At 40.9% G+C, this 26047-nt stretch overlaps 2 protein-coding genes across 6 annotated transcripts in view; one reads left to right on the top strand and one right to left on the bottom strand.

Moving 5' to 3' along the window:
• The window catches only part of CDAN1 (codanin 1), a 31529-nt gene extending 15792 nt beyond the window's left edge, over positions 1–15737 (top strand). Inside the window, exons 13-28 of the mRNA XM_030275495.4 lie at positions 718–861; positions 1474–1640; positions 2201–2282; positions 2970–3059; positions 4109–4163; positions 5159–5292; positions 5990–6093; positions 7531–7680; positions 8081–8144; positions 8638–8716; positions 9709–9866; positions 10768–10875; positions 11251–11314; positions 12249–12451; positions 13146–13253; positions 13970–15737. Coding sequence (XP_030131355.4) covers positions 718–861; positions 1474–1640; positions 2201–2282; positions 2970–3059; positions 4109–4163; positions 5159–5292; positions 5990–6093; positions 7531–7680; positions 8081–8144; positions 8638–8716; positions 9709–9866; positions 10768–10875; positions 11251–11314; positions 12249–12451; positions 13146–13253; positions 13970–14095 — 1836 coding nt within the window. The 3' untranslated portion in view covers positions 14096–15737. The remainder of the gene's footprint in view (positions 1–717; positions 862–1473; positions 1641–2200; positions 2283–2969; positions 3060–4108; positions 4164–5158; positions 5293–5989; positions 6094–7530; positions 7681–8080; positions 8145–8637; positions 8717–9708; positions 9867–10767; positions 10876–11250; positions 11315–12248; positions 12452–13145; positions 13254–13969) is intronic.
• Positions 15738–16899: 1162 nt separating this feature from the next.
• Positions 16900–26047, bottom strand: part of STARD9 (StAR related lipid transfer domain containing 9) — a 96014-nt gene continuing 86866 nt past the window's right edge. For 4 of the 5 annotated variants that reach the window (XM_030275482.4, XM_072930017.1, XM_072930018.1 and 1 more), the window contains 10 exons: positions 25612–25809; positions 24272–24455; positions 23617–23763; positions 22900–23005; positions 22133–22275; positions 21833–21897; positions 21535–21740; positions 21048–21127; positions 20495–20653; positions 16900–19429 (listed from right to left, as the gene is read on the bottom strand). In XM_030275482.4, the coding sequence (XP_030131342.4) occupies positions 19304–19429; positions 20495–20653; positions 21048–21127; positions 21535–21740; positions 21833–21897; positions 22133–22275; positions 22900–23005; positions 23617–23763; positions 24272–24455; positions 25612–25809 (1414 nt within the window). In that variant the 3' untranslated portion in view covers positions 16900–19303. The remainder of the gene's footprint in view (positions 19430–20494; positions 20654–21047; positions 21128–21534; positions 21741–21832; positions 21898–22132; positions 22276–22899; positions 23006–23616; positions 23764–24271; positions 24456–25611; positions 25810–26047) is intronic. The other variant, XR_012056329.1, reaches the window with a different exon arrangement.

Here is a 26047-nt window from a genome sequence, read left to right as displayed (position 1 = left end):
CCACCATGGTTTTTACAGGACAAGAGCTTATTCATTTTATCATAACTCTGCAATTTGCTTATTTGTCTGAATTCCTTGCCACTTACTTGCATGCTTCAGGGTGCTTCATTGAACTGTCATGAGTGCACAGTAGTTGTAAAAGCCTCCTCTTTAGGTTGTTATAACTTGTGTTAGATCAATAAAATAACCACGTCCAATTGTGGCACCCCATTGCAATAAGGTTCTTGTTACTTTTCCACGTAGAAAGATTTTAGTTACATTGAATTTGTAGTCATCCCTGTTCATAGGTGTACAGGTGTTTCTTAACTCAAGTCTGCATATCAGAGGGGTCACAGCTTACAGTCTAATACCCAATTAGCAGCCAGAGGTTGATGGAGACTTGCAGAATGGTAGTGCTATAAAGGAGGCAATGTGAGATCAGCTCTGCTGCTCATTGACTCCAAAGTTCTTAACACAAAGATATCATTGAGCAGCTGCTTGTTTTAGAAAGCTCTTGAATAATTCCTTCTTGTGAAGAAGTGAGGCAATGGAGACAGAAGCAATTTAAAAAACTTGATCCAATACTTATTGATAAATAAGTATTTTGGAAACTTAGCTTTATTAAAAGCAGTGATGAAGCTACGTGGCCTTTTACATGAAGGGAGTGGAAGTTAAACATAGATACTTGCTTTGCCAGTGTAGGCTAGCATTGCTTCAGCTCACTTCTCTTCATTTTAGGATGAAAAGAAGCGTTTCACCATGGCCCTGTTGAGTCTCCGACTCCTCGCCAAGTTCCTGGGGTTCCTTGTTTTCCTGCCCTATCGCACTGCGGAGCAGCCAACCAGAGACTTGCAAGATTCTGCACTGGCACTGAGAAACCAAGTAAGAAAGCGAGCTCTGCCTTTTGCTGGACAGGCACTTTGTCTAGCCCAAGGGGGATTGTGGGTAGTCATGCACTGTCAAAGTGAGCCAGTGGTTCCTGGGATGATCTTGTATGGCCCTGTGTCCCTGCTGCATATTCTGGGGTTGGGAACAAAGGAAAAAACAATTTGTGGAACCTCGAAAAGAGGGAACAATGCTAAGGTACTCAGTCTTCTGTTATTTCTGCTAATCTGGGTCTGTCATATCAAAACTTTCACCTAGCTAAGACAGTTTGTATTTATAGAGTAAAATCCAGCTACCAGGACTGGTTGTGTTAGTTTTGCACCCGTCTCCCAGCAGTGTGTCACTGAATATAAGCAATAGACCTTGACTCCACTTTGTACATAGTCAGGCTTTTAACCTTGCTTTTGAAAGTCCCAGTGGGACCTTTAGTTGTAGTCATAGTTTGGTTTTTACGTCTGGTCATGTGCAAAGAAGTGTTTTCATTAGCCAGATGTCACCAATACGGAAGATGAAATCCTAGAAAGAAAAGTCAAGCTATAGATAAAATTTTTTCTCTAAGTAGCAAAAGATAGCTTCAAGCTGCTGGTTTAACTTCTCTTGTTCTTTAAGACCCTACCTGTACTGGATATATTAAAGCTTCTGAGACAATCTATCCGGGATCAACGTTCTATCCTCACTATTCCTTGGATTGTGGAGTACCTTTCCCTTGTGGATCATATTGCTCCTTTCCTTGATTATTACAGGAAAGTGTTTGGTCTCTTGCTGCAGGTATACAGGTAAGAGCCTGGGAAACTATATCTGTAAAGGATTTTTCAGTAAATGTTTGATTTTTTTTTTTAATTTTTTGTTGTTTGTGGTGCAAATCATGCATGCTTTTTATCTTATGTAAAGCTGCAAAGAGGACACAGCCTAACCTTGGGGATTAATACTTGATTCAGATATGTGTTTTTTATTAAGTAAACAAAACCTTTAAATCCCATGTGATCACTCTACACTGCAGCTGTGATTGACCTTCAAGCTGCAGCTTGAATTTTGACCTTAAACCTATAAGGTTTCCAATGCCTAAATAATTTACTAGTTTTCTTTCCTATATACATGAGGAAAGTTCGAAGCACATTCTAGAGAATGATTTGTCTAGTGTAAACTTAATACAGTAGTTATGCAGGTACATACAAAAAAGTAGAGCTTACTCTCTCTTTAGGTAGACATGCAAGGAATTTGTTCATAGTATATAGGTAGTGTAAATGGTAAGTGAATGGTTTGGGAATGTTTTTCTTAATGAAAATTGAGCTGCTGAAAACTGACACTCTCTCTTGCTGCTTCTGCTGCATGGCAGGTTAATGGTCCTTTCTGAAGACAAGGAGATGAGTTTCCTGAATAAGCTGCTGATCCTTGCAGTTCTGGGTTGGCTTTTTCAGGTAGAGTCTCCTCTGTGCATGTAACTCTTCTCTGAACAAAAAGTAGAGCACAGAACTCAGTACAAAATAGTATTGAAATGAATTAAAACAATTCAATACAGTAGTTTGTTGTTTTATCATGGATTTTTTACACTGGTGTTGGGTTTAAAGAATAATTGTATTTTAGTGGAGAATTATTTTCCTTTAGTGGAATTGTGTGAAGCAACAAATTTTTTTTCCAATAGGAATTGTAATTGCATCTGAAACACATTCTATATTTACTAATCTGCAACCTTGCAAGAAAATTGACAGCTGATTCCTGTTAGAGTTGGAAGCTCTTGTCACAAAGAAGGTGTGCTAGCTGTCAGCCTTGAATTACTGAGGAATTTATTAGATAGACGGATGGTGTATGATGAACATTTAAAATTCTTTTGTGCCTCCAGTTGGAAGCAAGGTAATTACTTAGCAGGAACCTGTCGGAAATGTGGAAGATGCTTTATGGGGAGGGTAAGGAAGGTGGCTTTTGTTACTGTGATCAAAATAAGTCTTTAATTTTATGGAAAGTTCTCCTCAGGACAAGACAATCCTTAGTGCTAGGGGTTATCTTTTGTGGGTGGCAGGGTGGTGAGATTTTGCTGTCCTGTTATCAGAAATGGTGGAAGTTACAGACTGCATTTTGGGTTGCAGCTGCTGGGTTTTCTGTTTCAGGTTCCATCAGTCCCTGAAGAGTTGTTTTTTACTGCTGACGACAGGCAGGAGAGATTTGTGATGGATACTGTGACATCTACTCAGGCTTTGGTGAGTTAGTGCACACCATGTCTTCTGAATCAGTGAAGGAAGATGGACCTACCTCAGGAGTTGTAAGATTTTATTAAGAACTTGGCTTCAGGGGAGCTGCACTGAGTGTATGGAGGCAAATGGATGCAATGCCCAGTTTGTCCAAGTGCCTAAATTGCATCTGTGCTATGGGTTGTGAACTCTGTATTACAGCTCTGGGTTTTCTGTCAGGCAGGAGCCATCTCACCTGCTGCAATAATTTGCAGAACAGGTGCCAAGTTATGCTGGAGGATCAGATGCTGTTTTCCTGCAAGGGGAGCTGATAGAACTGTAGCTCTTCCCAGAAATAAGCAAAAGTAATGGTGAACAGAAATAGAAAGATGAGACTGTAAGAGCAAGGTTGCTGTTTGTGTGATCATCTGTTTTCCAGTGTCATGATAAAGGGTTGCTGGACTGAAAATGGTATGAGCAAGCAGGAAAGGAGGTGAGGGTATGGCATGTGTGATATTTCAGATAATTCCTAGACATGCAAGTATTAGTATAGTATTCCATGGAAAAGTGGTATGGATGCTAAGATACATTTCCTTGGTGGATGGGATATGAAATTCCTGTTCCTCCCGTGGCCAGGCTGTGCTGTGTTAATACTGAGGTGACATTTCTCCCTGGTGTGGTGTTCCAGTGAGTCTGGGTGAATGCACTTGTGGAGGTGTAATGCATAGCAGATGTGCCTCATTTATTTCCTCCATGGAAGGGTTTCTCCCTTATGAGTAGAAGCTGTGGCAACAGTCACAATTGCCTTATTTAATGCAGCTTTCAGCTGGGCTTTGTTAGTGATCAGGGGCAAAGGCTGAGCTACACTAATAAAATGAAGAGCAGCTCATTCTGTGTTACAGGGACTGAACACTTGGGCTGCAAAGTTCATAATTTTACTGTGTATTTGGAACCCAGTTATTATTGTCATGGAAAGGTAGCCCTGAAACCTGCCTGTGACTGCATGTATGGGATTTCTGACTTGAAGACTGTTTATTTTGTGCTGTATTCTTTCAGCATCTCCTTCATTTTCTCACCAGGACTTCGTACCTTTGGTGGATCAGCAGTTACTTTATACCTGCTGTCCCTATCTTGGTGAGTATTTTACTTATTTTTGCTATATACATACAATATATTAGTATGTATTTACTTTTATTTAGTCTGTTGTTTATATTTGTTGTTTTGTAATGTGAGTCCTTGGATCACCTTTCTTACTCCTCTTCACAACTTAAAGTCTCAGTTAACTGTGTATGCAAGAGCCTTGATAAGAAGCTGTATTGCAGAAGCTCCTGCAGCTGTGGATAGTATCTGGTGAAGCTGGGGGAGGGAGGTTACTTAGTCAGAATAGTTGACCCACAGAGCATGAATCCAGAGGGACAGGGGAAGCCACCCCTCACAAGCTGTAAGGAAGCATTATAACAACTTTTCTATCCTAGGTATAGGAAGAGGTGTTTGTGCTGCAAGAAATGTCTTGATCATTGAGCATATTTCTGCTGCCAGGCAGAGGGGAAGAATCCTTTTGTGCCCTGGCGTTTTGTCAGGTTGTTGTTTGAGATAGCTTTTTCATGGGATCTGTCTACCAATGGTAAAAATTCCTCTCTGTAGACAATAGAGTTCCAGATGGGGAGATGGTGCTCTTCTTTCTGCGATTTAGTAGGAAAACTATGTTAAACCTGCATCACAAAAGCTTCTAGGGATGACTAGATTGTCCAGCTTTTCCTCCAGGATTTGCTCCCATCTCTTGCAATTTTGTGTAACTGCTTGCCTTGTTGTCCTTGTAGAGTTTACGGTTCTTGCTTGCCATGCTATAAAGGAATGCACAAAAATAACTGCTCCCTCATCCTTATGAATAAATCCCATCTGCTAGGGGACTTTTCAAAAGCTTCCTCTTTAGAGCCTTGCTGTGCCCTGCCAGTTAAATGTGTGGGATGCCCCTTCTGCTTCACTGAAGCTTCTGCTTTTGTAGATGCTGAAAGAATCTGCTCTAGGAACAGGAGTGGAAAAGTCAAAGTCTCTTTCTTGAGTTTTGATATTAGTTTTTCTTCTTGCTTATGAGGTTGATGATTGCTTTTGCATGTTTTCCTGTACAGGTGAACTGCGTAAACTACTTGCCTCTTTTGTGGCTGGTAGTGGAGGAAAGAATGGTGGTTTTATGAGGAAAATCACTCCCACAGCTGCAGAGTCCTTAGCACCCAAGGCTTCTGTCACGCAGCGGAAACTGCAGGTGAGGAAATTAGGGAGGCACAAGGGGGAAAGGGGCAGGAGAAATTTGCCTGTGTGAGTGCAGGGTTATACAGTGGTCTGTTAATGCCAGGGAAAGAATAGACTTGGACAGCAGGGGAACATTGTGTTTAACAGTCAGGTATTTTTACTCCCTGTTTTTCTGTTACAGTCATGTGGCTGGGATATGGTGTGGGTGCTGAAATCCAGATAACCTCAGTAAACATTCTTGTAGTTGGAACAACTACTCTTGTTTATCTGTTTCCCTCTTCTTTAACATAAAATGTTGCTATGTTTCTCATACTTTGTTTTGGCTAGATTGTAGCCATGCTTTCCACTGAAAGAAAGACACGCATAGGAGCCTGTCTACAGAATTACCAGCCTATAATTAAGAGGGCTTGTTCTTCCCAAAACAAGCCCTGTGTGGTGACTCACTACTAGTAGACACTGTCAGAACTCTCCCATTCCCCTTTACAGGTCTTTTGTAGCTTCAGAAACCCTGATAATGAGCTTTGAGTTAAGTGGGTAGAAGGGAATAGGCAGTGAAACTGGGATGGTGAATGCTACAGTAGCAGAAAGCTCTAGTGGAGGCAAATTGTCTTTTAGTAGATCTCCAGATGGTAGTTTTGTCCATTCCTCTGTTGGTGAGAGGAGGATCTGGTGGAGTGCTCTAATCAATTGTAGTGCTTTCTCTTGAACAGGTAGATTTGGAGCAGGCCTTCTTCCACAACCAGCCTCCTTCCCTACGGAGAACAGTGGAATTTGTGGCAGAGAGGGTGGGATCCAACTGTGTGAAGCACATCAAGTAAGTGCTGATCACCTGTTCTGTGATTTAAGAAGTAACTTTACTTTATAATTAGACAAAGAGTTGATCCTTTAAACTTGTGTGTATTGGGGAAAAAGCTTCCCTGGCGGTGTGCTGTGTAGCAGAACACCAAGGCTGTGTAAGACTGAGCAGCAACATCTGCCATTGTAGAGGGGAATTTGTGAAGGAATGTAGAGAGGAGTGGGATACATCTGTGGGATACTTTGTATGTGAATGCTGTGCAGCATTGAGACTTTATAGCCTGTTCAGAACATTCTTGCTAATGATAGGAAAATCTCATATCAGAAATGACCACAGGAGGTCATTTCTGCTCAAAGCAGGCCCAGCTTTCAAGTTAGATTGGGTTTATTGGCCCCTTTTCCATTTGGAAAAGTTTCCATCTCTTAAGGATGAGGATTCAGCCAACATTTTTCTACCATGTTCCAATGCCTAATTTTCCCAGGCTTTGTGAAAAATGTTTCCTTATATCCTGTCAGAGTATCTATCCATTGTTCCAACTTGTGAATATTCCTATCAATCTTTAGCAGTGCTCTTCCTGGAAGTCTTGTTCTGTCTTCTCTGTAAATTTCCTTCTCCCTTCAACTTGTTTCCAGGCTAGGTGAAACTGACTCCCTCTTGTAGGTGTGTGCTCCAGCTTCCCAGTACTTTAATAATTTTTTTCTTTTCTCCTGCAGTTACTCAAATTGTCAATGGCTTTCTTGTCCTGAGATCCCAAAGCTGGACACACTACTCCAGATGCAGGCTCACAGTGATGAGGGAAGCAGTAACTTCCCTTGACTTTCTGGCTGCATTATTGCTATTGTCAGCCCAGTATAAGGTTGGCTTTCTTTGGACACTCCTAACTCCCTTACCTTGTTCTGGGAACCCCAGGTCCTTTCTGCAGAGCTGTTCTGTAGCCAGTAGATCCCAGCCTGTACAGGTGCTCAGTCAGCCCATTTTTCCCTCTTTTCACAGCCCTCCTGTGTGGCAGCCCTGCCCTCTAGCTCATGAGCTTGCTCAGTTTGCACTGTTCTGTTGTCCAGTTTGCTGAAGACATTAAATGTTATCAGCCCTAAGGAATGGTGGTTGTAGTGGCCTGTTGCTGACATCTTTGGACTTCTGAGCACTATCAGTTGAGCATCCAAGGGTATTGCTGCCAGAAAGGAGACCAAATAAGTTTTTAGTAAAACCTAAAGGCTTTTGACTCTTGAGTCTTAGTACTATTTTGGTGTCTTCTTTGCTGTTGTTTTCCATACATACAGGACAAGGAGATGATACAGTACTAAATGCAGCATGATTGATTCGGTTTTAGCAGAGTGACTTATTGCATTTGAGATGGGTATCCCCCTAAACTGGGGAGAAGAGCTGGGTACACTTAGTGTGCACTGTTTCTTGTATTGATTTTAATCTGCCTGATTGTTCCTTGTTTTGTTGCAGGGCAACACTGGTAGCAGAGCTAGTTCAAAGGGCTGAAGCCATGTTGCAAGATAAAGTGAAGGAGGAGGATGTTAATCATGACAAACTGCTTGAAGAGGTGTGCACTCATCTGTATGAGGAAGGGGCCCAGGCACTCATCAAAGGCAGAGAGTAAGGAGGAAAAGTTATTTAAACATGTGCCTTCCTATCTCTTCTTACTGCAGAATCTATAAGCCTAATTTAGCTTGGCCTGTCATGCTCAGGTTCTGGTAATTATAAACCATGCCCTCTACTCTTCTTATGGTGAGTGTCTGCTGTGCTCCAGCCAGTTAATACTGCATTTGTAGGAAGGAATAAAGGTGCTATGTGTCCCTCTGCTCCAAACAGACATCCACTGCAGCTATTGTATTTCCCCTTTGTAAAATTGATATTGCAGCTTAGTTGCTTGTAATTACCCTTTGCTTTTCTTGTTCTTTTAGTCTGATTTATTGCGTTGCTGCATAATGAGCCTCTGAGTGTTGTCCAAGAACCTAGACTAATCCTATGGCACACTTTCTTCCTTTTCTTGTAGATTTTGCAAAAAAAAAGGTCCTGAGGCAGTAAGGGTGTTGTTGCCAGAAGAGACATCTGCAGCAGTATGTATTTTCCCTAAAACTTATTAAAAGCCTTGACTTTAAGTCTGGATCATTACCATTTTTCCATTGCTGCTTCACATATCCCTTAATAGCTCAGGTAAAAAAAATCTATTGATGCCCTCATTGGGAGGACTAAGAGATAGATAAGAAGAGTCACTTCTACTGGGCTGCCTTGCATATTCTGGGCAAAGTGATACTCCAGTTCATAGCTGACTAATGAGGGCGAGAATGTTACAGAAATTGCATTTATCTTGCAACGATAATGCATTTTTTTTAGCATCAACTTCCACAAGAGTTGATGCGGTTTTTGCTAAATCAAGATGGGTCCATTGTATTGCTTAAACCAGCTGTTTCCATAGAGGTGGTGGTGTTCAGTTTAATTGTTGCATGCCAAAATTAAGCTTTTTCCTCTAGACTTCCTCCTGAATTTTCACTGACTGCAGTGCTGTGGCTGATAGTAAATCTCCTATCATTTGTTATCCTCCCTGTAAAGGTTTTAAGTAGTGCAGAAAACATTGCGGTGGAACTGGCTACCGAGAGAGCCTGTGGCTGGCTCTCTGCAAACATTGCAGGTGAGTCTTTTTACCTTGAACTGGACCTTCTAACCTGTGCATTGTACTCTTTTTTTCCTGAAGTCAAGGGACAGACACTGTTACAAAGTTCTTGGTCCTACTTGTTTTTCATTTAGTGGAAAGTATGCAGTTGCTCTGTTCCTCCTTGTTTTGGAAGAATAGAAATTATTTCTAGCTCTAAGAACCTTCTTTGGGGATCTTTTGGGCTTGGCCCATGGTAGTGATTTTTAGTTGTGGAGTCTTGTAGGATGGTGAGAGTAAATGCTGTGGAAATGCTTCTGAAGATGTCATCTAGGTTGAAGTTGTCTTAGCACTTCCAGTGTATACAGACAACTGCTCTCTCAAGCCACCTTATGGATCACATGTACAGAGTGCTTCTGAAATCTCCTCTAAAACAGTCCCTTCTTGGACTGGGTGTGTTTTCTGTAGGCTGAAGGCAATGTAGTTCTTTTATTCTGTAATACTGCACTGGCAACTCTTCAGAGTCTCTGAAAACCCATTTTTTCAGGAGGTTGTGCCAAAAGCCTGGGGAGGAATGCTCAAGTACCATTTGCAGCCACAGGAGTTAAGTGTTTGGATGCTGATCAAAATGTATTTTCGTAGAAGACATATGGTTTTTATGGGCATAGCGGTTGAACTGGTATGATCACACTGAATCAGCTTTCTACTTTGGCATTGCCTTCTGGCTTAGCTACTGTGTTTGTTAAACCCATGGAAATATTTTTATGGGAAGTGAGATGAGTTGCCAGTGGTACCTGGCAGTGATGGGTGGCTGCCTTCTACAACTGTGGGTTAGCACACCCTCTCCACATTTGCCTCTGCACATTAAATATAGTGGGAGGTCAGAGAGAAGGGGTTGAAAATGTAAACTGTCTTTTTTCCTTATTCACTGTGGCCTTTGGAATGAGAGGCTAAGAGTGTTTGGAAATGATTCTCTGCTTCAGTGGAGATAAAAACTGAAGCAGACAGGATTTGTTCTCTGTTCTCTATAGCGCTCATCAAAAGGGAGGTGAAGGCAACCTTCAACAGAATGCTGAAAGTCCCAGGATTTCCCTTACCAGTTGAGGATGCTCTTGAGTTGAGAAGGGACTGTCCTCCAGGCTGTCAGCACTGTGCTCCATTTCCCTCCCAGATCATCAATGAGATTAAGGTACAGGGTATTCACTTCCTGGCTTGCCTTTCTTTTTCATGTTGGTGTTCTTGTGGTTTGTTTGTTTGGGGTTTTTTTTAAGAAAATGTTCCGGGCATGAGGAGGTGGCTGTGGGGAGTGCTTAGGAAACATGATGGAAAGTTCTCAGGTTTTTTCCAACCCCTGCTTGCTGTGTCTAGATCAGAGTTCGCTGTTAGGAGTGCTATCTCGAATACAGGAATTCTGGTAGCATGGCAGTGTGGCCTTTGTGATATGAGCAGGATGGAAACCACAGTGTGGACACCATAGTATTGTGTGCAATTTTTCAATCATTTAACCTATGTACCCCATAAGGAAAAGAATTCTGAACACCTCACCTTTTACTGTTATGTATTCTGCTTGTGTTTTTTGCTTGACAGACAAGTAATGCTGGTTATCACTGTCATTGCTTTCCCAGCAGCTGTGTGAAAATGAGTTCAGATGCTTTAATGCTTTCTTGCTTGTGCTAAAATAAAAAAAGGAGGGTAAGTTGTATGAGGAAACCTCTGGGTTGGCACTGGTGCTTCCCTGACAATATAAGAGGGCTCTGGATTTCTGTAGCACTTCTACCCCGAACTACTTGCTGTGCTGTCAAATTTATCTAGAGCTTTCAGTGCTAGTACTTTTAAGAAATAGGGATTTGTTGCTGTCATTGAATTTTACTTCATAACATTAGTGAGAACTGTGCTAGAAAATGAGATCTTGGTAAGGTTGCAAAAAATCAGCTTTAATCTGTCTCATGAAATGTATGTATATTAACTTAGGTTCTGGTTTTGATGAGGACCCAAGAACTATTTATGAACTGCTCTGTCACAGGTCCAAGGATCTGTTTGTGGAAGAGCAGGATACTAATGTGTGTGTTACTGTTGTCTTTCTCATCAAGGATGTGCTCTGTGTTGCTGTGGGCCCACGGGAGGAGGGTGAAGTGGTTGACTGCGTGTGGCTGGAGTGCTTGCTGGGAAGGTTGAGTCAGACACTTCAATGCAGAAAGGTAAAAGATGTAAAAAAGCAACAAAAACGCCCTTTGAATCACTTTGGGCTGTCTTGATACGTGTAAACTTTTTAATTTCCCTTGCTTCACAGTTGATTTCAGTTGGGGGGTTTTTATTTGAGCTCAAATATGGCAATGTTGCACTGCATTTTTTTGTACTGTGTAGATCTGCTTGTTACATCAGTTTGCCTTTGTGAATCCCCTTTTCATATATGACCTTTTTCTCTTTCAGTCTTTAGTGGTCTCCTCATTACAGCTCTGTGCTTCTTGCTGGAAATTGCCTGCTCCTCTCAGATATTTTTTATCCCTTGGGAATCCCTGTTGTGTGCAGTCTGCTGTATGGGGAAAAATTGTAACTTTTTTTGTGTTTCCCAGTTCATATGTCCCACATCAGAACAGCAGCTGGCCAAGTGCACAGTTGAATTGGCGTCTTTGCTGGGTGAGTTATGATAAGCTATTTAAGACTTAAATCTGTTACTATAGTTCTCCTAGATCCTTGGGGTCAAAGATATAAGTGTTTAAAGCTCATGGATATTTAATTCTCTTTGGTGTCACTAAATCTGCAGATTTTTTTCTGCCAGTTTGGGTGGTCGCTCTTATTCCCTCTTATGTTTTGCAACACAGAATTGAACAGTGACTAACCAGACCTCTGATCTGTTTCACATCTGTTGTTTTTTATTTATTGACACTTTCAGTTAAATATAGGATATGTTTTCCAATATTTCTGCCTCGGAAAAATTTTGATTGAGTTTGGGCTTTTTTCCCTAAAAGTAAGGGCCTTTTGCATTAAATTGCTTTATGGTTTTTTAAGGGAAAGAATGGAAGTAACTTGTTTTCTGTGTATTACGACTCCTGTGAACATTTTCAATCTGTTTTTTTCTCTTGCTCTGATGTATAAATACAGTTTTTCTCTGAACAGGAGCTTGTGATCTCAACGTAGGTGTATTCTTCATGGGCAGCCTTCTAATTTTGTGGGTTTAGAACCAACTTAAAAATTTAATACATAATTTTTCTTTACAAATTTCCATAATTTGTCTAAACTATGGACAACTGTTCAGTCTGTCTATAGACTTAAGTGTTTAACTGCTACTCTTCTCTCCTTTGCAGTAACATCTAGGTTCTCTTTGACTAAATATTAGGCTGACTTTCAAGACTTGGGGCTATAGTCCAACCAATTGGTGTTCTCTGAGGAGTAGAAGTCTTTTCCTATGTCATACTGTCTGTATAGTTTCAGCTCATAAGTTTGCATATTTCCAAACTCCAGTCCTCTTAGGTTCACTGGTTGTAGTCCCTAAGTGTGCTGCTGAACCAAGATGATGACTATAAAAGGAAATAATGCAGCTATAGGAGTTAATTTTTCATCTTTCTCTTAGTTTCAGATCGTGTTCCTCTGAGTCTTGGGATCAAATCCCCAGAGAAGAGCCCTGAGCGGCTGCATGGAAAGAACAATCCCACCTGTGGCCTCCTAAAGCTGCTGTTCTCCATCTGGAAGGAGGACTTTGGGACGTCTGTGCCTGTGCAGCTGATATTCAGCAAGAAGAACATGGGTTATCTTGCAGAAGCCAAGCAGCGAGAGGTAAAGCTCATTGTGACTGTGGGGCAGGCTGGCACTTGTCCAGGAATTCTTCCAGCCCGCAGTGCTCACTGGGGGCTCGTGTGACTCAGGCCAGCGGTGGGGTTTGGCCACTGCTGGCTGGCCTTGTTTCTGTGGGGCAGTGAAAGAGAGGGGTGTGTACAGATGCCTGGGGGGCTCTTGGGAAGGCACAGGTTTGGTTAGGAGCCAGTGCAAAATGGCCCATTTGGCCTGGGATATTGTAAGGACTGTGACTGTCATCAGTTGCATTCTTCTGTCTTTTATCAGCTTGCATTTCTGCATGCATGTTGGTTTTACAAGCACCCCAACAAAAGCTGAAAATCACCCTATTTAATTGCAGGCTAAACCTAGCTTATTTCAGGAATCAAACAATTTTTCATGCTGTTCTTGATCAGGCAGGAATTAAATTCTTTCTGTGTTTACAAACTGAGAATTTATGGTAGAACACCATATATGTACTTCATGGCAGAAGATAATCAGTGTATGAACTAAAGGAATTGTGTTTACTCGTTTTGGATGTTGCTCTTGCTGTCATTATCACATGCAAATAATAATGTGCTTGCTCCTTTTTTTCCATATTCTGATCCAAAAAAAAAGTATGAATTATATGTGGATAAAGAAACAAGCACACAATCCACTTCTTTTTGAGTTGTTGATATTTTCTTCTCTTGTGCAGTGGGATTTGTTCCTTTTCTTGCTTCATGGTCTTATAGAACATGAACTAATGAAAACTAGTGAAATCCAGAGTTGCCTGCATATCCTCGAAGAGCTCCCTTGGCCCTCAGTAAGTAATTAGATATGCATGAACAGTAAGTGAAATAAAAAATCAGGCTATATAAACAGAAAATCCTTGTGTTTCTGTTTAATATAAGTAAGGCCCATAATCTTCTCATTTGTTGTTCCTGCTTAATGCAAAGGAAGGACTGGTTTCCAGCAAGTTTGTTTCTTTTGCTAGTGTTTGGCTGAAAGCTGTACTTGTGTCAATCCAACAACATTGTCCATGCAGTGGAAACATTTCCAACAAAATTGTAAACCAGTTTGGAGACCAGCTGGCTCAGTTACCAGTTCTCAGTTCTAGTCTGAGTGTGCTTGCTGCCTTCCAGCTGAGAATGATGTGTTGGGAAGTGTCTTAACTGACTGTCTTCCACTTACATCCCTGTGCCTCCTACCACCAGAGTGTGAGAGCAGTTGGAATGTTCCAGAGGAGCCTCACTATTCTGGCCACATTCAAAATGTAGGAATCCACCCAAATGCCTTGCTAAAATGGACAGTGTTCCAAGGCTGGTGAGCACTTCCATGTTGGAGCTGTTTTAACCATTTAAATTGTGGTAGCATGTCTGCAGGCATTCATCATTGCAGTCAATTATATAGTTCCTGTAGGTTTTTGCACTGGAAAGCCATCAGTATTTTTAACCTTGTAAAGTTCTTTATGGAAAAATTAAGACAGCCTCTTTTGTTTCCATTACTAAGGGTTCTCTGGTTTGTGTCTCTTTGTTGCAGGATTTTGTAAAAGACCTGAAAAGGCTGTCCCATGTATTTGTATCAGAACCTCAGATAGAGGAGCCCAGGACTAACCCTTGTGAGCTGACCAGACAATCTCTAGCTACTGTGAGCACACAAAGTTAGCAGAGGCGGACTCTGTGGGAAAAAATTACTAATGAAGATGCAAATGGAATTTTCAGTGTTTCTGAAAGGATTGGGAGCTCTTTGCTGGGGGTATACTGAAGCTAAGAGGTCACTCTGTGCAAATCCTGCACTGGGCTTTCTGTCATGGACATTTTGCCGTGGTGACTCTGCTGAGGGATTTATATCAGCAAATGAATTTCCAAGTCAAAAGTCTTTTAAGCACCTTGATTGTATCTCAAAGCAGCTGTTCTTTGGACTCAGAGACACTTTTTGCATTTGTGCAGCAACAGGCTGTGACCAAACCCAGGAATCAACTCAAGTTACTTTGTGATCAGAGAGATGGTTTTTTGGTGGCTGTCTCTTAACTCAATGTGTCTTCTCATGTTGTCTTATAACAAAGCCTCTAGAGTCAGGGGAAGGAAGAGGTGAACCTATATGACACAGAGATGTGCCTATATTTATTTTTCATTGTAAGCTCAGTGTTGAAGGTTTGATTTTAATTTTTTAAGACTGATTTTAAAAGCTAAACCATATTAAATAAATCCACTAGACCATTGATGGCATTATTTCTAAAGGATGTGTTTAAGGATTCTTTAAGTGTTTTTCCATCTCTTGTTGGAAACAGAACTTGCAATTCCCAGGGTTTTTAAAAGAAATAAGGAATAAAATATGTGTTTATATTTTTTACTGAAGACAGTATTTTTAAGACACTTTTATAGTTGTGAACATAAATGGCATCTGGCTGCTAGTCACTGGGTTTTTATCATTTTTCTTGCCTTGCATTTGGGTTTTATCAGTCAGGAAGTGCTGCAGCAAGAGAACTACAGCCTGGAAGAGCAGAAAAAGTAGTGAAGAATCACTGTGATGTTCCCTGGAGAGTGGGTTTTGAAAGAGGCCCGTTTCTTGGAGGACAGTGGGCATTTTCTGCCCTTACAGACAGATTGTCACCAAGAATGTGACCTCCTGTTCACTCCCTCCTCCCCAAGTATTTCCTTCAACTGATGTTTGGGACAGAGACTGCTGGTAAGTAGCAGAATATCTTTAGGTGCTCATCAGCTGTCTTATGGGATTCCCTGCCCCAAAGCAGTGAGGACATTATTTCCTTTTGTCCAGGAGTGTCCTATTAGTGTAGCTTTTTCCAGAAAGCAAGTTCTGTTTTACTCAAGAGCAGCCTCTGGACAAGGTGAAGCCCAGGACTGCTCAGCTTGCTAATTAACTAATCTCTTCGCTGTACAAGGTGAGAAAAGGTAACATCTTGGAGTCAGTGATTCAAGCAAAACTACAGACAGGACTTGTTAGGTGGAACTGTGGTTTCTGTTAAAATATGTGATGCAGAAAGAGAAATCATAGAGGCACATTAGTGACTGACCTATATTGTAATTTTTCTTGTCTTGTTTCCTAAGCACTATATTGAAAGATTTGGTAGGTTCCACCTGCATTCCTCTTTGTAGGGGCTTTCTGATATGAATGAAAGAGTCCCCAGAAGTAGGCATGCTACAATACAAATGGAACAATTCAATACAAATTGAAGAGCAAGTACACCATATCATGCCATACCTGCTTGCTGAGGCTGAGTATTACATGATGTTTTGCTGCAGATCTTATTTGAAATTGTTGTCATAATAAACATTATTAAATGTGTTGTCTTGTGTTCAAGCTGTCAGAATAGAACCTCTTGGTATTAGGCTGAAGAACCAAACGGGTACAAAGCATGGGGTAGAGAAAGCACAGACCTCCTAACTGGCCTGTTGAGCTTCTGCTGAAATAGAAATCTACTTTGTTATGTAAGGGAGGACACGGTGGTGAAAGGGGAAGAAGCTGGAATCCCTAAGAGTTAAAAAAAAGGTGCTCCTGGTTCTGGCATGGATTTTATTTGGGTAGCATGAAACTGTTTGCACAGATACCATGGCCACAGCCATTTTCGTGAACTCTGTAACTGGAATTATCCTTCTCTAGTACACATTTGGAAGTTTTTATTTCAAAGTGACCAAGCTCCAGGAGCAGTTTCCAGCAACCAGAGAACACAGTTGTGCCCTGTGGGGCAGGAGACACTTCTGCAGTGGGACGCAGCAGGTAAGAAACACCTCTCTTTCTGTGTTCTTATGACTTAATGCAGTGACACTGGTTCTTGGGCATCCCACAGCCCCAGGCACGTTTGCTCTATAAAAGAGACCCGCTCTATACAGACCCCCCACTCTGTATCCAAGGCACAGGGGCACTTGTGCAGCACAGGTTTTCTGCCTGTGGACACCTGGCTGTGGGACTACACTTGAGGACACGAGCCTGCAGCCCCCTTGGCTGGTGGCTTTCTCCCAGTGTGAGTCCCTTGGGCATTGTCCCTCTGTCCTGGGCAGTGCTGCTGGTGCCAGAGGTGCTGCAGGCAGGAGAGCAGGAGCTCAGTGAAAGCCAGCTTTGAGGGTGTGGCCTTTCTTCTGCCAGTCTTTGCTATTGCAAACTCACAGGTCTCCAAAGAGAATTAGGAAAAATGGTGTTACATTAACTTCCTTCTGAATGTACTGGTCCGGGGAGCTGTGTAACAGGACTTGGGAAGACGCTTCACCCAACTTTTTTTAAATAATCAAACAAAACCCTCTTTTCTTGGAGAAAGCACTGTCACAGAACCCCAATTTAAGCAGTGACTGACTTCTTGATTCTTGTGCCCAAAGTTCCTATTCATGCTCATTCCTCAGCAGGTAAGTAGGAGACCTACATTTGTTACCACAAACTTGCCTTTGTGTTGGTTTTCTATCCAGCATAATTCCATAGATGGGTATCTTAGCTAGAGCAAAATAAGGTGGGGCACATTTTCTTGTGTAGAAAATACCATTTATTGTGGGTATGAAAATACCATCCTTGAGCAGAGATGCAACCCTAGGTGGTACAATATAATTGATCATCTGCTGCTCAGCAGTAATTTACAGGAAGTTGCTTTTTGCCTGTTGTAGATAAACAAATTTGATATCTGCTGGGCCTTTGTTTCTTCCAAACAAACCAATGCCATACATTAGCAAGTACCAAAAAATGTTGTATTTGCAAAAGAAAACATTCATATAAATAGGCTTTTTAGTATCAGTTGAAGATTGTATTAAAAAAAAGTTACAGTAATTCAATACTGATAAAAATAAAACTTAGCTTTTATAGCATATAAAAACGCTTCAAACCAAGCATATATAAATAACTTAATTTGTAAACGTAGAAAAAAAAATTAAGTATATATAAAAATAAACATCTGATGCACTGTACAATAAGACACTATCCTTCATAGGCACTGGCATCATTAATCAACAGGAGTCCCCCGAGATGTTTTTCCTACAAAAACTGCTTTATCACTAGTGCCATGTCCAAAATAAAAGGGAAAGAAAGCAAAGCACTGAGCAAATCTGTAGTGGGTTGTATGAAGACCTCCCCTACCTCTGGAAGCAGCACTGGGCATGGAGCCAATATCCCATGCTGCTGGTTCTGCTCATTTTTCTTGGGGCTTTACTGTGCTGCCTTGTCTGCTCTTCCTTCTGGGTTCCGCTGAAGGGAGGGCGTTGACACGTTACAAATCTAGAAATCTGTCATTTTGCTCAGTTGCAGAGACCTCTGTGACAGGTACCCTCTTTCTTGAGGGGCTGTGTAAGATGTGTGATGCTCAAAGCAAACCATGCTGGGACTCAGGCTTTTAGCAAAAGGCTGCACCTCACTGAAAAACCACTAATGGTGTTAAGATTGTAGCCATGACTATCCTAAGATGAAACAAAGCAAATTTGTAAGTGAAAGTTTTTGTTACCCTCCCTGATCTAGTTAGAGGAGGAAGCCTTGGGCAGGTATGTATCAAAACTGCTATTTTCCTAAGTATCAATTTAAAACAACTATTGTCTTTTCATTCAAAACTCGCTATATTAGTAACAGGAAGTAACATAGAAGCTGAGAGCCAAAATTACACCTGTTCAAAAATAGAGTAAAAGTACATCTTGGCTCTTGAACTCAAAGGTGAGAAGTGCAGCTAACTTCACCGTGTGCTGGGAAAACATATTTTGTATTGAAAGCAACTGTGTTTAAGTAGCAGGCACTGGCTGCAGTAGGGTGGATGCTTAAGTACGCATTTCTCACTTGACAAATTCAAAGTGCAAGAGCTTCTTGAACAATGTGGCCTTTTTTTGAGCTATTGAAAGCATAACATAGTAGCTTTTATTGCTTAGGTATATCTAAAATTATTCTGTACTGTTGTGCTGAAGAATTAAGTTGTTTGGATATTTGAGGTGGTTGTAATTTAGTTTAAATTCAGGAATATGTGAACCAGCTAGGGATTGTGTTGAACAAAGGTGTAAAGCCTGACAGCAGGATTGTTGGACTAAGTGCTACAGAAGTCCCATGAGGTAATTGAATGGGAAGAGTCTGTATTTTCAGCTCCTAATGCATTTGGGTGCAAGGGTAGAAGGGCTGATGGGAAAAGCCATTACAGAAAAATGTTAGAGCTACTCTTACTTGCAGGACTTAAATTCTAGGAAGAACATGATTACTGAGTACTAACCTATCCATGATAGTGCCACTGTGTAGAACAGTTTGGTTTCTTTATTTCAAAGCACCTGATTCTGCGGTACAGTAAAACTGTGTCCTGAGGTATGGTGGTGTCCACTGATGCTGCATAGTGTAGTGGCAATCTGAAACACCTTACACTGGCTTCAAGCAGTCAGCAAATACATGAAAAAAATTTATCCAGGGTGTAGGATGACTAGTGAATATTGCACTGCCTTGACTTCCCTCTTCAGGGGGAAGGGAAAAGGCAGCCAGCTAAAAGAAATGATTTATCTACACAGTCAGGAATTCTGCATTTGGTACTTATCTCATCATTAGAAAGTGGCTTTGCAGCTCTGCTCAAGAGCTTGTGAAAGGTCTCAAGCCATACAGATACTGCTTCTAGCCTAAACTTAAAGAAAGAAGTTGATCTCTGAAGTTGCTTGGAAACAGGAGTTAAGTAATATGCTCTATAATGCTGGCTATTGTAAAGCCAAAGTCTCTTCCTCTTCCACAGAAGTTTTCCACTGCTGTTTCTAGGAGGAGAGGTTCCCCACTAAACTTGCTGTGTTTCTTACAAGCAGTGTTAGCTATAGTCCAGCAGTAGCAGCCTCTTCAAGTGAGGCTTGGTGGTGGCTGCTTCAGGAGACAGTATTTTCCATGGCACCTTCCAACACTTGTGTGTCCCTGTGAGCTGTCAGGGGCTCTTCAGTGTCTGGTGGTGCTGCAGCACTGAGCAGTGAGCAGCTGAGCTAGCTGAGCAATCACCAGGGGCTGCTGCTTCGCCACAGAACTCAGGAGCCTGGCGGGGATGGCCGGGGCAGCAAGGTCCACCTGCAGGGATTAGAGGAAAGGCTGCATGGTGGAGTTTGTACCTACTTCAAACAGAACACTTCTCCAGTCTGGAGTAGCTCTGATGTAATGAGTATGTGTTGGGCACAAAAGTAGTTATCAGCCGAATGCCATCATTACTGTGTCATTTGTATCTTTTTCTTCCCAATGCGCCACAGACTTTCAAAACTTTACTATTTGATGTTGCTTCTATCAGGTATCATCCACATTTTGAGTTTGAGCTTGGATTAAAGTTTACTAGTTTGAGACACAGTGTTACTGAAAATGTATATGCATACACCAAAGGGCAATGCATATGCATTTATGCATGAGGTGCATATAAAACTTTTAAATGCATATATACATTTCACCTATGCATTGTAAAATGCATGTGCTAATTAATGATATTTTTTTAAATTTATCCTTAAGTTTTAAATAGACGAGTTTAAAGGACTAATGGCATTTATTGCTATGTAAGAATTTAAATAAATTTTACACATTAAAACATGCTCTTCTGGACACTTTTAAATACTTAGTTACCCCTGTCTCAAAGTGAGCCTACTTTTCAAATGAGTCTAAAAAATGGATTATAAGATTAGACCTTATTCTTAACTGGAATCCTAATCTTGACTTCTCTTTTGTATCTATTAAGTGTGAAGAACTTTGCATAGGAAAATCCACCAAGTATTTTCAGGGATTTTGAAAATAGTATAACCCAAGCTGGACTTCCTATGTCCACAGCAAGGTGAAAATGCAAACAAGACTCCCCATATTGGCTCTCCACATGAGCACAACATATCCTAAAATTGCTAGTAAACCTTTATGGAAGAACTTGATACCTAAGGAAGCAGCCTTGAATGCTCTAAAAGCTTGGGAACATGTTCTTAAACACAATCCTAGTAAGAGTCTCTGCATTGAGAAGTGTGAAAGAAGTGACTTTGTGGTCACTTCATAAGGTTTGTGGAGCATAGTATAAGGATTGTATTTTTTATTGCTTACCAGCTCATAAGTGTTCTGCTGTGTAGGAGCTTTTTGCATTCACAGTTGAACATAAAGAAAAATCCTTACCTGTGCCATGTAAATAACTCTGGTGATCTCTCTTCCATTCACTATGTCAGGTTCCAGTATCCAAGCACTTGGCAAAATCTCCCCTCTCACTGCTTCTTTACAAGGCTGAGGCATGGAGGCATCATAGACAGACTGAATAGCCAGGACAGACAAGTTCTCCTGCACACGACAAGGTGTAAAGATGACAATTTGAAAAATTTTATGCATATAGCAATGTTTTCTTTGTTTCCCATGAGGCATATTTCTCACATTGCTTACTTAACACGAAAAATTACTACTCTCTTCTCTATGAAATATGTTTTTGTCAAAATCCTGTGTTTGCAACCAGAATATACCATGTGACACTTGTGTTACTGTCTGATGGGCCTTGGTTGGCAATTGTCGTTCACAAGAGGGTTTTACACATAATTCACTTGTGTGATACTGGCATGGCTTTCCTTTCTGTTACACTGGCACTTCTGCAGATATGAAGATTGATCTCTTTCTCTCCTTTATCCTTGAACTAGGATATCAGAACAACTCCTCTGTGCTGCAGACAGAATGTTCACTTTACCTCTTTGGCTTCTACAGTAATGCAGCAGAAATCCCGGGGCTGCTTTAGGTAACATAGGGAGGTATCAGTCACTAAATATACTGGGGAAAAAAAAATAAGGAAGGGGAATTAGACTTTCACAACTTCAACTTGACTCAATTTTCCCCACCCCTTACATGGAGATACATATTTTATTTTGACTTGCTGTCTGGGAGCAGAACTCTAGTTCATATGCTGTAATATATATTTTAAATGCTTTTTCAAGCCACTTTAGGTTTATCTTTGCTTTCAAACCACTGTCTCTAGCTGCACTTCACAGCAAGATGTGTTTAATATTGCATTAGAAAAGCATTGGAAAAGTCTTGCAAAGCTGAAGCTTCCATATTAAATAATGATATTGTTTATTTACACCTGAACAAATGGAATAAGATGTCTTTAACTTTGTTCCTGGCTGCCTACATCCAGATGGTGCTGGTGATTGTCATCTGCTGTGTGTGAGGATACTCACCCAGGTGAATGTGGCTGGTTACCTTCTTGTGTATTCGAGCTATATTGATAGAGCTGTCGTAGAGATGCCTTTTGCCAGGATCTCTCACCAGTCCCCACACATAGGGAAGAGGTCTTTCTATCACTCCTGCTCCCAGAAATCCATGCCTTGTTGCTGAAGGGAAAACTTTGTAGTACACCTGCACCTCTTTTTCTGTACACTGATATCTGTCAAAGGCAAATAAATGAAAGGTATTTGCCCACAAGAGGGCCGGGTACAGAGAAAGGCCTGCCCTTACACAGACCTGCCATCAACTTACTTCCACCCAGCTGCTGCTTGGCACGTGTAGAGGTTCCTCAGGTTGTGAGAGCATGCTGCCATTACCTTAGAAAACAATGACAAATGATACCAGCTTCACTCAAACGTTCCAGCTAAAACCCCACCCTCTCTTCTGCACCCCATGGCTGCAGCCTGGCTCCCTTACACCCATCCTTCAAAACTGTTCAGTGTGTGTATCTGTACCTGACAAATATGTAACTGTGATGTAGAACAAGACTTGTCCCACCCATTTTTGCTACAACTTCCAGAAGGAATAAATGCAAACTCTGTTTTTACTTACCTCAGTGGTAGCATTAGCCAAGATGTGTTTGGATAAATCTTGGTATCCTTTTGTTGAAGAGGAGTTGACAGAAATAGTTAATCCATGAGTGAACCTACAGCTGGTGCCACTTGAAGGAAGAGGTGGCTGAATTCTGCCAGCTTCTGCAGGAAATAAAAAACCCAGAGAGAGAATAAAATTAAAATGTAACCCCACCACTATTCTTAAATTGCAGGGACTTAAACTCTCCACTGGAGCCCCCAATCCATGTGATCCTAATGAAGGAGTGATAACATCCCTTGCCTAGACATTCTGTGTGTTGGTAATTACACTGCAGTTATATCTTGCAGTACTGAAGTCTTAACAGTTATTGCCACATGTAAGAAAATGAAATAAGGAAAAATAGACTTAATAGCTTAACTCTGGAAATAGCTTAACTCTTGAAGCTAAAAATAAGAATTTGCTTTTACAATTCTATTCTCATTGCAGATTTAGGCCACACACTCCTTGCTTCCTTCCTTCCTTCAAAATATCCTCATATTATCTCAAAAAGCTGTACTTCTATGTTGCCACATCAAAAGACCAACTTCAGAGGAAGCAAATCACCATTTAATATTTAAAGGAATTCTAAGCAAGCTCTGGCTACTGGTTGGTAGTATTTTTCAGAAGTCATGTAAAGGTAGGGACGTCCTTGCAATATCCAGATTCAAATTTTGATTTGCATAAATGACAAATCTCATTAGGCTCTGGGATACCACTCAAAAGAAGTAAATGTATATTTTACTTACCAAATGTTGAATCCTTATGCAATTGCTCTAATGTATAAAGCTGACTATTTCTAACAGCTGAGCGACCTCGTGTATCACTTGAAACCAAAGTATTTCCAGAAGAAACCTGATTTAAGAAAGTGCAGAAGTGGGAGCATTCATTTGAATTGGGAAAAATAAATTGTGTTACATAGGCAAATCTGCCTTACAAGGCTGTAAGCTTCTCTTTATCATGAGGTAACCCCTTTGTCTTTCCCCTATTACGAAATGATACTTTAACTTGGACAATTTAACAAATTAAGTGTAAGGAATTAGCATGGGTGCATACTGCAAAAGTGACTTCAGGAAAGTCCATTTTCACACATGGAAACTCAATGCATGTGTCGCGGAGGGAGTCACTCAGAATATCGGATGCGATCAGATTTATCACAAGAAAAGGCCTGCTGTTTCTAAAATATTTGACAAATCTCTGACAGTTACATAGGCAGTAGTAACTACCTGATTTTTCATCCATGAATTACAAAAAAAACTCCCCGAAAGATAAGTGTCACTGTCCTTTGCAATTACATTATGAAATGCTCTCTCGCCCCATGTCACCCACCTGTGTACTGGTAATGCAAACTTGTCCTGCTTCATAGCTGTGACAGAATTCCAATCATCTCAAAAACCATCTCTGTTCCTACACTCTGTGCTTGAAGCACCAGGGGACATCAGTCTCACCCAGCACTGGGTTCTCACCTGCCCTTCCTGGCTGCTGAAGTTACTTGCAGTGTATGTGGCAGTATTACTGCTGTTGTAACCAGATGTTGGGCCAGAGGAGAGGCTGAGGCTGGAGTCTGTACATAAAGTGCTTGTACTTGCAAGAGTCTTCAGTCTTGCTTCTTCCTGAGTCACAGTAGGAATCACAGTATTGCAAACAAACAAACAAACAAAAATAAACTACAGCACTGAAAGTTGAAAGAGGAATCTAAAGAAATCCAGTTTCTTCCAAGAAGTTTTGACACAAACTTGCCATACAGAAAACATTAAATAACTAAGTTTGTTTGAAAGCCTAGGCTCATATAAACCAATGACCCTGTAAAACTTGGCAGTCTGGGAAAATGCAGCTTTTGCTGTTTTCTTCACATATAAGAGTGAAGAAAATACTATCAAACTAATGCTAGGATGCTTTTAAGAAGAAGAAGTTTTATAAAAAGATGCCTTTTCAGTCCCATTTGTTACTCTTTGTCTACTCAAGCGCCTCACTTAGCTTTCTGGTCAAACACAACTGTTAAAGACTGAAGAATTTATTTTACCAATGCAACTACTCAATGCTAGAAGACCAAGTAAAAATGACATACAAAGAAAATCCTGAGAACTTCAAGACTGTGTATACTTTCAATATAATGCTCACCTTCTGTAACTGAGAAAATATTTGTTCCCGTATCCGCCTTTTTTCTTGCTCTGCTCTCTCCCTAAGTTTGTCCCTAGCTCTTGCAATTTCAGTTTTGGTTTCCTCTCGTGCCCTCTGATAGTCTTGGAGCAACAGTTCAATGTCTGAAGGGTGCTGAATGCTTCTTCTTTTTGGTTCTTGAGCTCTGTAAGGATCGACAAGTAAGGGGAAATACACATAAGTACTTGAAATACCATGAGAAAATTATATTTCAATTTAGAACAGGAAAACCTTCCAGAAAAGCAATTAAATCCCATCACACCAGCCTCCAAAAAGCTTTTGTTTGCTCACTAAAGGCTAAGTAGACATAAGCATTGGAAAGTTACTCAGATTGCAAGTCCAGCTTACTACTGAGATTACTACAGTGGTTTCTAAATCAGGTCTCCATATAATACAAGGTTGTGACTTTGGCATATCACATACAAGATTATTGTGTTGGGAAAATAACTGTCTGTCTCCTGACCATAAAGGAAGCAAAACATTTAGGGAATATGGTGGGGAACAAGAAACTGAAATTCTAAATAGTGAACTGTTGGAGAGCTTATCTTATATTTAAAATGAAACTGAACTTTGTGGCTTTTAAATCAGTGAAGGAGTGTCCTGGTTCCTGCCAGGACAGGGTTAATTTTGTTGGGAGGGGGCTTGGCCAGGACAGAAAGGTTATTCTGTACCACCTCACATCATTGCTGTGGTGGGGGAAAGGCACTCTTCTGGGCAGAAGGGATTCCTTCCAGCTGACATGTGCCAGAGGGAGCCATCCCATATTCTCTATTGTCAGGGGGCTTTCAGTTTGAAGAATTTTTTTTTCTTACATCTTTTGTTATTAATGCTGTTGCTGTTACTGTTCTTTTTCTTATCTCATTGCTGTTTCTAGCAAATTGTTACTATCTCAACCCATGATCTTTACCTTTTGTACCTCCAGTTGGAGGGGTAGGGGAAGTAGCACTGATTTTAGCAGTTGGAGAATACCATTCCTAAATCACAGCAAGATTGGTCTCTAATCAGTCCAGAGAGAATACTTGGCTGTCCCTGTCCATTACACACATATAATAAATTAGACTTTTGTAATGTACTGAAATAAAACTAGACCCAAGATTTTAATGAATGTTTTCTAAAATCAGGCATGTGTTTTTCCTGAAAGCATTTTCTATCCCAAAGGTAAATGCACCACACTGAGAAGAATTCTGCCCCTGAAGACTCGGATGTCAGCAAGAACCATTAATGTGCACCCATTGTGAGCACTGTTAATGAGCATAATGTTAATGAGCATCAGGCCTAGAGAGAGGTTTCCAAGGCCCTACCTGGTGTTTTCCACCACATCTCTTCTCAGCTGTTGCAGATATTCTCGGCGTCGGCTGGGGAGGTCTAGATCCCTCTGACTTCCATCCAGAGTCTGGGACAGACTCAAATGCTTTTGGGGGCTCAGGCTTCGGCTTCTTTGGTATCTTTGTAGCCTTTTTACTCTTTCCTTCCTCAGAGTTTCAATAGTTCTCATGTGTCTGTTAGGGAAACGTGATTAGAGTGACAAAATGCACCCTGCAAAGTTACATTTTCTGATTTTTTAAAGCACTTAAGTATTAGGTAGACTTTTAATGTAAAATTTTTATAGGAATCTAAGCCATCTAGTACCTCTTTGTCTACATGCTGAGAGATGATGTAGAAATTCCAAAATGCCACTGCTTTTCTGACAGCAGGAAACGTAGAAGAGGGGTGTGATAACTGCTGGTAATGGCTGAG

This window comes from Taeniopygia guttata, chromosome 5, assembly GCF_048771995.1.
Source record: "Taeniopygia guttata chromosome 5, bTaeGut7.mat, whole genome shotgun sequence".
NCBI classification, from domain to species: domain Eukaryota; kingdom Metazoa; phylum Chordata; class Aves; order Passeriformes; family Estrildidae; genus Taeniopygia; species Taeniopygia guttata.
Note: the sequence above shows the minus strand (reverse complement) of the source record. Positions and strands in the feature narration are given on the sequence as shown.